The sequence below is a fragment of the Lepidothrix coronata genome, unplaced genomic scaffold (assembly GCF_001604755.1).
Source record: "Lepidothrix coronata isolate B3197 unplaced genomic scaffold, Lepidothrix_coronata-1.0 Scaffold2, whole genome shotgun sequence".
Classification (NCBI taxonomy): domain Eukaryota; kingdom Metazoa; phylum Chordata; class Aves; order Passeriformes; family Pipridae; genus Lepidothrix; species Lepidothrix coronata.
The window spans coordinates 3,389,210-3,403,660 of record NW_016690182.1 but is presented as its reverse complement, the minus strand read 5'-3'; the positions used below and the strand labels follow the sequence as shown (position 1 = coordinate 3,403,660).

Here is a 14,451-nt window from a genome sequence, read left to right as displayed (position 1 = left end):
TTAGCAATCCTACTTACTCAAAGATTTTCTATATCCATGTTTTGGTGTGATTAAAGCAGAAAAGACAAATTTTTAAATTACTCTTATTTAGTATAAGTACTGTCTGACTTTAAAATGTGTCATTTTGCATTATAAGAACCAGTCATGATCTCACTGATTAGCGTGTGCATAGAAATACAGAGGTTCTTATTCTGGGTTGCCTTTTAGCATGTGTAACCATTGACATTCAGATAAACATGACTGCAATCAAGTCATACTAATCAAAAAGACTCCAATTTACTGCCTCAGGTATAAATAACAACAGAGTGGGAGAGAATCATCCCGTTCTGTTTGCAAGTGAAATGCTAAGAGATGCTGTGATGGAGAACTGCCTGGCAAGAGGTGTGTGCTTTGCCTCCACAGAACAGTTGAGTGTCGAGTGGTTTTCTGCTCCCAGCCCTGAACCTTCCTTTGCACTTTACTGTACAAATGGGATTTGAGGTCTTTGACCAGTTTCATCATGCTGAGGACAACAGAGGAAATAGTACTTCAAGTTCCCCCACAGTTTTCTTTCTGACTGGTGAACATTACGTACCACGTTGCCACAATCCAACAAGGCAGTTTTGTACTGAAAGAACAAAAAGATGTTTTAAATTCTATTCTGTCTCCTTGGTAGAATATTGTCAGCTAACAAGAGGGACATTAATCCATTTCTTTTGTGCTGCACTTGTAGCAGGTAAAACTGAGCCAAAGAAAAGGGACTTTGGATGACAATGATTCTCGTTTTTTACATGTGTCCTCCCAGGGTTTCACAGACATTGTTCTGGAGAGAGTAATGCATGGAGGTGCCAACATTACTGGATTCCAGATTGTTAATAATGAAAACCCAATGGTTCAACAATTTCTGCAGCGCTGGGTGAGGCTTGATGAAAGGGAATTCCCTGAAGCTAAAAACTCACCATTAAAGGTATTTATTTTAACCTGACAGTGATGGCAATGATATGCTTTTAATAATTATTTGTGACTTTTTAACCTCGGATATTTGCATGTGCATGATACAGATCCCTGATTAGACTATACTGCAACATTCACTGCCCTTCCAGAAGAAAGAAGCAGAGGCTGGTAGTCACACACAAGTGCCCACCATGGTGGGAGTTCCTTAGAGGCAAAGGCTTGGGCTTGCAAATCCTGGTGTTGTGCAGTGGATATAACAACTTTTGACTTGAGCTTCTTGAGTTAGTTTTGGGGTGGGGGTGGGGGCTAATTAGGTTAGGGTTTAGATGCAGACTGTGGATTACTAGTCCATTTAAATGGTAATAGAGAATTTCATGTGCAAAATGTAGTAGCTCTGAATTCACTGAGGAGCCACTGCTACCTCACAGTCACTGCTGACAGTTGCCCTCCTAATCTAACCCTGTATTTTGCACCTCTGTCCTTTACTTGAATAGTCTGGCCATTATATCTGCAACCAATAAAATTTTTCAATTTTTTTTGAATGGAAGTCCCAGGTTTACCAAAACTGTCATAGAGTGAGTGAAGTAAATGCCATTCTTATTAGGAGACTGGTAACCTGTTGCTATCTCCCCCAGATCTTTTTGTGCCTCTACTATAGCATCTCTGTAGTAGAGATGCTATTCACTGTCCAGTCAAGGAGTGCATCAAGGATACTCTGTCCAGGCATGGAAATTATAAAATCTTCTAGGACCACTGCATATTACTAATATTCCTATTACATTCCTTCTTTCTCTTCTTTTTGTGAGGCTTGTTCTTTTTCAACAATATCCATAGGTGAATGGATATTGGTCTGGTGGTAGATGAGAAGACCTTAAATTCTGTCACTCCCAGAAGTCCAGTCAGGGAAGCCAAACCTAAGAACCACAGCCATGATTAGACAGTTCATGTCTGTCCTGTTAATTTGGGTGGGACACATGCAAATTGATGAACAGATTTGGATTTCAAAATTACTTTGATAAACTGGGATCATGTCTTGGTATTAGTAAGACAAAATTCAGGAAAGCATTAAAATACTAGATATGAAGGAAAAATCTCTTCCAGTCCCATGCATGGGGGGTTACCAGGGTAGGTGGTAGTGCTGGGTTGGACTAAAGACACAACAGGAACCAGTTACGAGGTTCTGCTGCTTCTGGCAGTGCCATTCAGAGATACACTTTTCCATCCCTGGGAGCATATGATTTCTGTGAGGGAGGAAAATTATCTTAATCCCACACCATCCCACAGCCTTGGTGGGCATTTCAGAGGAAGAAGAGAAAGGCAAACAGAGGCTCACAAAGCCCAGATTAGTGTACTGTTGCCCGTGGATTAGGACCTAGTCCTGCTTTCTAAAGCTTCCTAGCAGTGATGCAGAAGTGAAGATAAGTATCATACTAATCTTAAAAGCTCTGAAATACATACAGTTAACCTGAGAAAATTTTATTCCACTTGAAAGCAATTTACCTTGAGGGAATAATTATTCTTCCTCCTTAACAAAGGTTCTTAAGTATATGGTACAAACACAAAGATTACCTTACCTTTGCACAAATGTATCGCTCATTATAGAAATGTGCACAGTATTTGTCAATCAGACAAAAAGCATACTTAAAAATTGATGTACAGTATTTTTGATTAGGAAATAAAATTGCCTAGAGATTAAAGCCCCAATGTTTAATTTATTCTGTATTTTATCAGCCTTTCCCTTCTTTCTCTCTTTTTTCTCTTTGCATGCTCATGCATTTATAAGTAGAATTCAAATAAAGTAGAAAATTAGATAGCTCTCTTGGCATGACTTGGAAGGGACTGCATTAAGGTTACTGACAATTGACGCAGTCTGCTGAAAAAATTATCAGTGTGTAAGTTTTATGTAGTGCTAGATTGGACAGCTATTACAAGATTTTTTTTTAATACAAGAACAAATACCTTAAAAATACTGTCTGGTTCTGTATTGTTGCGTGGATTGTGACGTATAACCTTTGTTAACTTTCTAAAAGAGGAGAGAGTAATCATTGCAAAGCACTACAGGGAGAGGTGCAGGTGGGCATGATCAGAGAATGCCTGTGCCTTTACAGTCAGAGCAGGAACCACCATACACACCCAGTAAGAGTTTATAAACTGTTGTTGTTTAAAGGTCAGTAAGAATGTCTGCTGTATAACGTTTTTCACAGCCCTACCTTTGCACTTTTTTTTATCAGACAGAATTCTCTTGATCTGCACATGCAGACACCTCACTGTGTGCAGAATTCATAAGGGCTTCTGTCAAACTGAAGGATAACACACAGTTTTAAGAAATGCAGACCTTCAGTTGTGCTATCCTGCCCTACAGGATAGAATTAACTTCTTCCGAATCGGAACAAGCAGTTGAAACTTGGATTTCGGCCTAACTCGTGCATGGGCAGCACGTCTTCTGGCACGAACTCCAGCATCAGGTTCCTTGGGAGGCAGGGTCTCTGTGGTACCACAGACTGCCATAAGAAGGGCAGGAGCACCAGTACACACAGATCCCTCTTACATTCTTGTTTTTTCCTCTTCATCCTCTTACAAACGCTGTGGAAATATGAAGGATCAGTTACAAGAGGGTTGAAATCTGGTCTTACACACTGAACACATTTGATTGCTCCCAGTAGGTGTGTGCTGACAGGGTCTCCTCTACACAGACCCTGAAGTTAGAGGTGTAATGCCAGTGAAAGCCAGAGATGTCACATGCAAAGTCCAGGAGGGACAAACTTCTAGACAAACACATAAATGTGGAAAAAATGTGAAAAAAACCCCCACTTCCATAACATTTCCTAGGAGATACTAAATTTATAGCACCAGGGGGTGTCACCAGATATATGTGACAAGCAGTGGATGAAGTTGACAGCAGCATGAACAAGTAAGTTGTCTGGGAGTTTTGTTCAAGAGCTGCTGCTACACACAGTTTCCCACCCTCTGCAGATTTGCCATGGAGTAAGGGAAGGCAGGTGGGAAATTACTGAAGAGATGTAATGCCTAAAGTGTATTTTGTGATTGCTTGCCTGTATAGCTGTTTTCTAAGAAAACTAATCTGATCTGTTTCTTGCCACAGATGCTACCTAATCAGAATTGTGATCCAAGCAGAAGTGATTTATGTTAACTTCAGTTCAAAGCTGTCTTGGCAATCTTGTTAAAAACAAAAAAAATTACTCCAAGCAAAAACCCACATATGAGCTTTTCTTTGGTAGCAGTATGGTCCAGCATGGAACTGCAGACTTTTGTACTAACCTCATTTAGATGAGGTTTCCAATTAAATTGAAATTTTGTGCAACTATAAACTGGTTTTGTTATTTTGCTGCTATATATGCTATACAAAATGAAAATATTTTTAATTTGTTAATTGAAATAAGTTGAATTTTTAAACTAACAAATCACCAGCTGAAAGACAGGGAGCAAGCAAATGGCTTGGCAAGCGTGATTCTTGTAAGAGTGTTCTAACAAAGAGGAGGACTTCACCTGACACACGTGGGGCAGTTCTAAGATTGCAGTTTGTCACCATCTTCTCTTTGCCCCGATTGCAGTACACATCTGCACTGACCCACGATGCAGTCCTAGTCATAGCAGAGGCTTTCCGTTACCTCCGAAGACAGCGTGTGGATGTCTCCAGGAGAGGCAGTGCTGGAGACTGCCTGGCTAACCCTGCAGTACCATGGAGCCAAGGAATTGATATAGAAAGAGCGCTGAAAATGGTAAGGGCGAGTGTGCTGGCTAATGAATGTGTGTGTTCCACAGCAGCAGCAATTCTGCTGGGACCACGCTTGTGTCCTGCTCCGTGTACACAGAGCTCCTGCCCTCACACAAACAGCTGCAGCTCCTCGGGGGAAAAAAGAAAGTGAAAACAAACTTAATGACAAGCTCCGAAGGGTGGATAAAATGTATTCAATGGAGAGCAAGGCGTAACAAACTAGCTCTCAAAGCTTCGGCCACAATCTCATCCCTCTAATACTGGTGCAGCAGCTGCCTGGTTGTTCACACCAGAGCACCCACAGTCCCTCAGATCCCCTGTCACACCCCAACTTCCCCTGAGAGTGAGCATGAGCCTTTTGCAGTCAAACATGTATTGGGGGTTTCTAAAGTCTGAGCCTGCAAATCTGACTAAGAGAACTAGAGTGGGTCTACAGCATGTGTATTGTAAATCTTGCAGGAATACGTGTATTTGTGAATTAAAACACAAGTGTGCAGTTTTGTTAATTTGACAGTAAAAAGTCAACTCAGATTGGTTTAAAGCAGTGGAAGAATTGTTGTTGGTCACAGCAGTACTGCTGGATTTCAGCACCAGCCTGAACCTTGACACAGTTTAACCTCCAACCAGTTCTGATTCCTGGCATAACACTCAAACAGATTACCTGCTGCATGGCCAATTTTTTATCCCTGACACTAGTAATAATATAGGATCTTACCTCACTTATGTCTCTAATTTTGTTGATTTTTCACTCTTCTTATGCTGCTATTTGTGTTAAAGCTATTGACAATGAAAAAAATTGAATAATGTTTTTGTAGATACAAGAGACAAAAACTCTGCTTTTGATCTGGCTCAAATAACTCTCAAATAAACCTGTTAGAATTGATTATATTAATGCAGACATAGAGCTGGAGTGAGTGAGATCAGAATTAAGCCCGTGTTAGGTGTAAACAAATGCTAGGTCAACCTTCATACACTTGGCTTAATTACTGCTTTTTCTCAGTTACCAAATTGTTAAGGATTCTATCAGGAGGTTATAATGAATTGTGGACAGTTGTAATCAGATTATATTGCTCTTAGGAGTGAGAGAGGTGGTTCAGTCTCACATAAAAAGAGCCAGAGCTCTTTTTTATACCATTTTGTCACTTCCTAACTGCACATTCACTAATGTAGTGTTGCATACTTTTGAAAAGAAATAACTAAATTCAACCTTTACAATAGTTAAAGAATTGGTACTGTCCATTTGAACTTAATTACAAGCAAAACATAAAACTCCTCTGAATGAGGTATGAAGTATTCATGTCAGTAGAGAAAACTAACACTTCTACAGGACACTCCCTTATTTAGGAGAATTTTTTTTAAAAAACATATTAAAAAATATTATAAAAAGCCAAACTCATGATTTGGCAAAAAATGCAGAAGTTTGACTTTTGGCTGGTTGCCTTATATTGTTTTAGCTATCCAAAGTCATGCAAGTGAGTTTTATATACACCTCCAACAATAGCTACCCAAGATCATCCCACACTGCCTTCCAGTCCCCATCCTGTTCCATCACCCTCTCTCCTTCTGTTCAGACAATGATCTTGAATCTTTGCTTAGGGAAAAAAAAAAAACAACTCTGATTTAACAATGTTTCCTCTCTACTCTGTAGCATCAACTCAGATAAGAATATTTTTTTCTGAGATATCCTTGAAATATCCATCCCCTGCCAGCAGAAGGTTCAGTGCCACACTATAGTCATCCTGCTGGCCAAAGAGAAATAGGCATTACTTGAATCTTCTTCCCTACAGCCTTGAAAACTGCGCATGTCTTTGCTTCTGAAGCTGGTTCTAAGACATGAGGTCAGTGGCAGACAGTTTGCCTGAGCAGATCTGGACACTTATAAATAGTCACTGTGTTTGTGATTGCCTCCACATGCTGCTACCAGAAGAGTTTCAGTCCTGGGTGAGCCTTCCTGCCTCGGTGCAGCCAGGTTTTGCAAAGTGCTGAGTTTTCCCACCAAAGATAGAAACAAATTAAATTTGAAGTCCAGAGGTGTCCAGTGCACGAAGCTCATGTCTCAATGCACATCAGGATGAAGTTGGTCTAACAAGCTCTGCTGGGACACACAGTCACTGCTGTGCTAAGGTAGCCAGACAGCTTCCAGCAGGAGCCAAAAGCAGGCACAGCAACTCACATCTGGATGCAACTTATGTGTCAACTACCCCACAAATACATTTGCTCAGTCCACAGCTGATAAGACCTCTTAGGGTCAAATTTGGTTTTCAAAATCCATTTCATCTGTCTAGCTTTCTGGAGATGAATAACTCACATTTTCTTCCAGCCCCCTGTAATGATATAGACTATTTTAAGAAAGGTTCAAATCCATTTACTCGTATGTCAGTCTGAATTTGGCTCACTGGATAATTTGGGGTCCGTGGAATTTTGGTTATTTTATGTATCCTTGTCCACCATCTCTAAACTGTGAACAGCAGATCAGTCACCAGCCCTGAACAGTTTGCCTTTGACTAGTCTAACATCACTTCTTCCTGGAACTTCCACAGTTTTTGCTAAATATTAAAGCTAATTTACCCCTCCTGAAGTTTGAGACTGTTACCTCTTCTGCCTGAGATGACAGCTTGTCAGTGTTGCTAAGTGATGTGAGTGAAAATACCTCATCCTTTAATACAGGGAAATAAGAAAGACTTCTTCTTTGAAATGAGGTACTTTATACTTCCCCTTTGGATGATTCATGTGAGTAGGCAACGCTAATGACTTACCGTCTGCACACCCATCCATCCCGACCGAGACCAAAACTCCATAAGCAGTAGAGGCAATTGTCTGTGCTCATTCAGAGAAGACATTCATTCCTTTCTCCTGCACTGGGACTGATCTTAAAATAAAGCACTTCCTGGAATGTGCTATGTCAGTCTGGTCCACACTGCAGATCGCTCTGTACCATGTTGTGAGGGGTTTAATGGCACTGAATTGTTGCTCGTGCCTCGCTGGTGCTCCGTGCTGTACCAGTGAACTCAGCGTGACCAAGCGTGGCAGAATCAGTCTTTCTTACATTTAACATACCTGCAGGGCTAATTTCACCTAAATGCAGCTCACTCTGCAGCAGTGAGTCACCAGCTGAGTACTAACTAACAAATATGTACAGCTGGAACTGAGAGAATTTGGATTGGTTTTGTTTTGAAGAATATAACTGGCTGTGTCAAAAGCATTACCAGGCTCTTACATAGGTAAGAATTGGGCTAGGGCTAGTAGGTTCCTGCAAAATATAACAGAGCAAAAAAATAAAGTGAATCGTTTATTAAAATGTTTTTCCTGTTTTTTCCCTTAAGGTGCAAGTACAAGGAATGACAGGGAACATCCAGTTCGACACCTATGGGCGGAGAATGAATTACACCATTGATGTGTATGAAATGAAAGCTGGTGGGTCACGGAAGGTGGGTTTCAAGATATGCATCCAGATTTCACACCTTCACCAGAAACTAATGAAACAAAAATACCATAGAGGCAGTGTAATAATGGGGCCCTGAGAAATCCCCACCTTCTCTGCTGTCTTCCCTATCCCAGGAACCTTCTCTATTCAGTTCCTGGACTAAACCACTCACCTTGCTTAATATCTTCATTGGTTTCCATGTCAACTTCAGGCACAACTTCTTCTTTTAAAACCCTTCTGGAGGTTTTCCACTGCCAAGCATAATACCTGCTGTCATGCTCCTGTGCTTAGCCTTCTCTTCTAAATTTTTTCAGTCTTTCCTTCCCTAACCATATAGTGCTTTAGAGCCATAGTGAAGCTGGAAACAGTGAGACCTTCTGAAATTAACAGGAAATGTTTGATTTTAGTTAGAATTTCCTACTCATTCTCTTGTCTCCTAAATAAATTGTAGATCCTAAGTGGGATAATTGTCTAGTTCTGTGTTGTAAAAGACGTTTAAGGCAGATTTTCAAAAATAATTAGGTGGATAGGGTCACAGAAGTACTGAGAGAGGAGTCTGCATAGCTGAGTCTCTTAACTCCCCCTGACTTCACCCGTAGATAGGTACCTAACCTGCTTGGTCACCACTGAGACTCCTTAAACACTTCTGCACATGTTTGATAACAAAAAGCCTGTGGACGTGGCCCAGGCACTCATGTAGGTGTACAGTGCAGCCAACAGTGTTACTTCTGTGTTGTGCAGAAATATAAAAACTAGTGTAGTAGCCTAGTGGTGTAGCCACAGCACCACGAAGGTCAGCACTAGCCAGCTGATAAACAGTCACCTCACAAAGGGGTTTGTATCCTGTACTGAAGATAAAGCTGCTGTGCCTGCATTGCTGACAATGTCTGCATCTGCTCTCAAGCCAGTTCAGGAAGGTCTGCAGGGGCTGTATTCACTGGCCAAACTGCAGCAGAATATGGATAAAAATTACAAAATCAGAGAACTTTATTCAGAATGCTGTGCAGTTTATTTTCTTGCCTGTAGTATATTCTTATGCTGTGGAAACATGGGAATTTATTCCACAGGCACCATGATGATGTTGATTGAGATAGGGGAATTTAATATGTATTTTCACTTTGATTTGGCTTGTGCTTATTTGCTCTTGGGGTTGAGAACATTATTTCTTTAAGGAAATTAACTTAAAGCTAATGTGGTACTTTAATGACAGAAACAGAAATGTGAGAAATGTTACAAACCCATATGTTTCGACAGTTTCTTTTAGAAGTTCAGGTACCAGAGTCCTTGTAAAGGTGTGTAATGAGATAACAATCTCCATTTTTATAGGCTGGTTATTGGAATGAATATGAAAGATTTGTGCCAGCATTAGATCAGCTCCCCTCTAATGACAGCTCATCTGTGGAGAACAGAACTATAGTAGTCACTACCATCTTGGTAAGTTTTATGTTCTTAGTGTGTTTGTGTTTAGGAAACACAAAGGTGTGTTAGACACCTTGCCAGGAGGCAGATGTTGAATACTGTGTGACTTCAAGTGACTGGAAAGTTCAGTATCTCCCAGAGATGTTCTGAGGGCTTGACCCTGCAAACTTATCAGTAAGTTTGCTCACTGGAGGAGCTCACTGAGCTCACCATTGTGTTTTGCTGCTTCTCAGACACTTGAACTCAATTAAATGCCTCATGTAAGTGAAGTTATTGTGCATGTATGTAAATGACCACAGGATCTGGCCTTCCTGCTGTAGGGTCAAATCTTGCACCCCTCACTCAGGTACAGCTCCTGTAAACGCAACCCCTGTGGACTGAGTAAGGGTGGCACAATGAAGCCTGTAGAGAACTGGAACTGCTCTAGCACTGTGTGAAAAGCAGCCTATACCTGTGCAATTCCAAAGGAGCAAAGCTCTTCCTGTGTCTCACGAGCAGCAGCACCTCCCAACGCCTCTACAGACCTGCTCTGTACAGTATTCATTGTGACTTTTGTGCCTGTTACAGTTCTGCTAAGCATGAGCCAATTTTATGCTATTTCCTGAAGCATTGTATTTTATACTCCTATGGATTTAGCGAGATGTAACCAGCATTTCAGCTAGAATTTCCCAAGAAGGCTAAGGGAATTCAATGATAAAAAATTCTGCTGAGGATTTTAGCCTAGATTCCCTTAGGCTGCTTCGGAAATACTTCCATCAGAGCCCCATTCTAGACCACTGGGGCCTTAAGAAATGATGTTGATGGTACAGGTGTTGGGTATGTCAGTCCTTAAACATTAAAACCTGAATTATTACTGCAGTGATGCTATTTGACTGCCTAATGAGGCCTGCAAACAGAAGTGTAACTTTGTTTAAAAATCCTGCTGTCTTCAGTGGGTCCGTACTAGGAGTGCAATCAACAGTATGTGTGGCTGTAGGATCAGCCAAAGATTTTTAAACTGCAGAAGTCTGTCTTTCTAATTTCTGTACCAAAGCAGGAAATATTGTAAATACTAGCCAGTAATATAAAGGATAATAACAACTCTCATTGTGTGTGGTTTACAGCTGTATTTTACATTCATAGACTTTTGATCTTTACTTTTGTTTCAAAGGAATCACCATATGTAATGTATAAGAAAAACCATGAACAACTAGAAGGGAATGAGAGATATGAAGGATATTGTGTAGACTTAGCTTCTGAAATAGCAAAACATGTTGGAATAAAATACAAACTGTCAATTGTTGGAGATGGGAAATATGGAGCTAGGGACCCTGAGACTAAGATATGGAATGGCATGGTGGGTGAACTGGTCTATGGGGTAAGTTTCTCTTAACCTTCATTTTAATGTTCTTTATAAAAAGTTAATAAACTGCAAAATAAAGATCATCTGTTTGAATACTACCTTTAAAATTCTAGATATTTCTTTGTAGAAATTTCTTTTAATAGTTTACTTTTCTAATTGTTTCATTGCAGGAAAGTGTCACTTTTTTACTACTGTTCCTCCAATCAGAGTCCACAAAATGTTGAGAAGTAGCACTGGGCATATTTCAAATTCTTGTTTAAAGCAGAATTTCCAGTTTGCCCTTCATATGCTGCTGCTTCATTTGCCACATCTCCTTTTTCTGTATTAGTCTCTTAAGTGCTGGGAGGGTGTCCCTCCCATTAAAGGTCTCATCTGTGATTCTGGTCCTCGTTGAGTCACTGATGCTGGTTTGTGTTTGACCAGAGACTAAAGACTCAGTTAACCCCAAGGTTGTTTTTATCTTTTTTCTTTTTAAACCCTTGATTTGGTTTTAAAAATCAACTGGCAGACAAAAAAAAAAAAAAAAAACCTAATTCATTGCATTCCTCTTTATATTTCTATATTGGGTGTACATTGCTTTGTTTAGTAAGAACAAAAACAGTCCGGAATTACCATTTTAGAAACTTCTTTGAAAATGAGAATTTTGGAATACAGATAAACCAGATGGAAGGGGGAGAAAATTGGCTCTGCAGAAAAGACTTTTCAAGCTGATATTTCATCTTTGCTTTTTTTTTTTTTGCCCCAAATGCTAATGAGATGATTTGTGATTCCGCCCAAATCTTTTTTACAGTTTATTTTTAACAAGCTTTCCTCTATTAAAAATATCTGAGCAGAAGCGAATATTTCAATTGCTTCCTTTTGTTCCATGGCTGAGTGTAATTTCTAAAAGTCACCTCAAAATTTCCTTGGGATAATACATCATCATTCTTGCAAAATGTTTGGTGAGATAATTCTTTTCAAATGAATCAGTCTTCTTAAAATAATTACTAGATTTGCAGAAGTTTTCTTACTCTGGAGCAGTCAGTTCTGATGCCTTATTATATATGTGGTAGTCTCTTCAACCTCAAAATATTTTATAAAAATAAAAATGTTTTTGTGGTATCATATTATGGCAGGAAGGGAAATGTACTGATGAGAAAGTAAACAGGGGGCTGGATGCCTGGATTACATCTTTGCTTCCCTGTTGCACTGAGGTTTGACGTTAAGCAAACCTTCTGAACTCCCCATGCCTCAGTTATGCAACTTGGGAAACTGATGTTGGCTCTGTTAGAGAACACAAGTCCATTGAGAACCTCTGAAGCAAAGGTTTCATTTAGTTCCGAGCAAATTACATTGCACTGGAAATCTAAACCCTCAGTTTCTCTGTGTGTGGTTCAAGAAATATCAAGAATATCAGCTGTAATTGGGTCCTTTTGATCTATTTTCGAGTGACAAGCAGTTTATTCACTTAAAAAAATAATCATACCATAGGCAAAAAGCAAGGCAAAAGAGAACCTGAACTTGCTGCTAACAGTCAGGCACAGGGACTGTCTGCACTAGAGGAGGAAAGGTGTGGTGTGGGCAACTTCTGATGGGACTTGAGCCGAGTAAGATGAGCCTGTGCAGCTGCTGTGCTATGTAAGATCCATCGGGATAAAGGGCCACAAAAATGCTCAGAGGGGTGGAGCACCTCTTCTATGAGAAAAGGCTGAGAGAGTTCAGACTGTTCAACCTGGAGAAGTAAAGGCTCCAGGGAGAGTTTAGAGCACCTTCCCATATCTAAAGGGGCTACAAGAGAGCTGGAGAGGGACTTTTTACAGGAGTGTGTAGTGATAGAACAGTAAGAAATGCCTTTAGACTGAAAGAGGGTAGATTCAGATTAGATATTAGGAAGAAACTCTTTACTGTGAGGGTGCCAAGGAGCTGGCACAGGTTGTCCAGGGAGGCAGTGGATGCCCCATCCTTCGAAACATTCAAGGTCAGGCTGGACAGGGCTCTGAGCAACCTGATCTCATGGAAGATATCCTTGCTTGTTGCAGGGAGGTTGGCCTAGATAATCTTCAGAAGTCCCTTCTAACCCAAACAATTCTGTGATAAACAGGTTGGCTGCAGCTGCCTTTTCCACAACCCCTTGGGACGAGCCTTGCTCAGAGAGCTCTGCCTCCTTAGCGTCAAACTTAGCCCTGTCCACATCCCTGTGACCAACCATACTCGTGACCTTTCCACACCAGCAAGACCAGCCCTGCAGGCACCACAGACCATAGTTTAAAACAACCCCAAACCCACCCCACCATGTCATTTTCCCCTGCAAAAAGGTCTGTTCCTTTGTATTCTGAGCACAGTTTGCATCTGTGTTTTCTTGTTAATGAAAAATTGAGGAATGTTTTCCTCCCTGACCCCCAACAGCTCCTGTGTGCAAGCTGTGAGCTCTGTTACTGAAGCCTCTTCGCTGCAGTGCTCAATTATTCAAAGGTCAGAGTCGTCCCGTGAGGTTTGAGTGCAGGCCCAGGTTAATTCCTACAGCCCTGCTCTGCTGAGCCAGCTCCCTGGCCTGCCAAGCTGAACTGACTGGCAAGCTCCATGGAAATCCACCTGGATTTCTGTAAGCAGAGGAAACAGCCCATGAACTCTGAGTGCAAACCTCACCAGCCCTCCAGACCTTTTCCCAGCTCTGTTTGCAAACATCATGAAATACCCTTGGCCTCTTCCTCCATCTGTTGAGAGGGGGCTGTGTACCACACTCACGAGGACATGCACTAAGCCCTTTGAAGATGAGAAATGCTCTAGAAGTGCTAATTATTTGGAGCAAACGCCTCATTTACGTACTGACTTTCCTTTATCTCTCAGGGGCTTAAAACTCTATTAGGGAACTAAAACTGTATGTTACTCTAATGCCCTTGTGAGCCTTGTCGGCAAAATGACTGTCAGATTTGGCTCCTCTGGATTCCATTTTGGGAAGACAAGGAGATTAGATTTTAAGTGTCTTTATTAGCATGTATGGAAGACAGACTTGGGGGGATAAAAGGGTCCTGATTGGTTTTGGTACCAGTTATCCAGCAGCTGAGCTGAGTTGTGGCAGAAACACAATCCTTTAGATTGCATTTGTCTCACGTAATAAACAGGGACTAGTCATTTGTCAGATACAGTGAGTGTATTCCTGACCCAACAGTCTCCTTACCACCACCTGGCACTGCTGGGGCTTTTTGAATACTGTGCCCTTTTTTGCTTAGCCCCATGCATACGACTCTTTCCTAAAATTGCTCTTAGGACAGTCATAGGAAGTGAATGGCTTGTCATTTTAATGTCAAAACCCTAATTAACTATATTTAATGTTTGGTTTGTGCCAGTTCATTGTTACTGTCGCTCTTGCTTCCTGTGGAATGCAGCACAGAGCCAGGAGAGAATATGCAGCCTCCAGACCACTGCTTGGAGGGCTCTGAATGTCAGGGAGCAGAGGGATGGGTGGGATGGGAGGGGGCTCAGACTGCACTGAGCTGTACCCAGAGCAACAGGGGTGCTGTGTCACTGTGCTGCAGGTCCTGAGGCTGCCCAGCACAGCCCTGACTCCAGGGTAAGACTAGCCAGAGGTCAGCATTAACTAGGCTAACTGGAGCAGTC

At 41.2% G+C, this 14,451-nt stretch overlaps 1 protein-coding gene across 11 annotated transcripts in view; it reads left to right on the top strand.

Moving 5' to 3' along the window:
* GRIA3 (glutamate ionotropic receptor AMPA type subunit 3) overlaps positions 1–14,451 on the top strand; it is a 416,095-nt gene that overhangs the window by 353,785 nt on the left and 47,859 nt on the right. For all 11 annotated transcript variants that reach the window (XR_001875066.1, XM_017816354.1, XM_017816418.1 and 8 more), the window contains 5 exons: positions 785–946; positions 4,506–4,673; positions 7,993–8,097; positions 9,420–9,527; positions 10,663–10,869. Coding sequence is in view for 10 of the 11 variants with exons in the window: in XM_017816354.1 (XP_017671843.1) it covers positions 785–946; positions 4,506–4,673; positions 7,993–8,097; positions 9,420–9,527; positions 10,663–10,869 (750 nt within the window). In the remaining variant the exon portion in view is untranslated. The remainder of the gene's footprint in view (positions 1–784; positions 947–4,505; positions 4,674–7,992; positions 8,098–9,419; positions 9,528–10,662; positions 10,870–14,451) is intronic.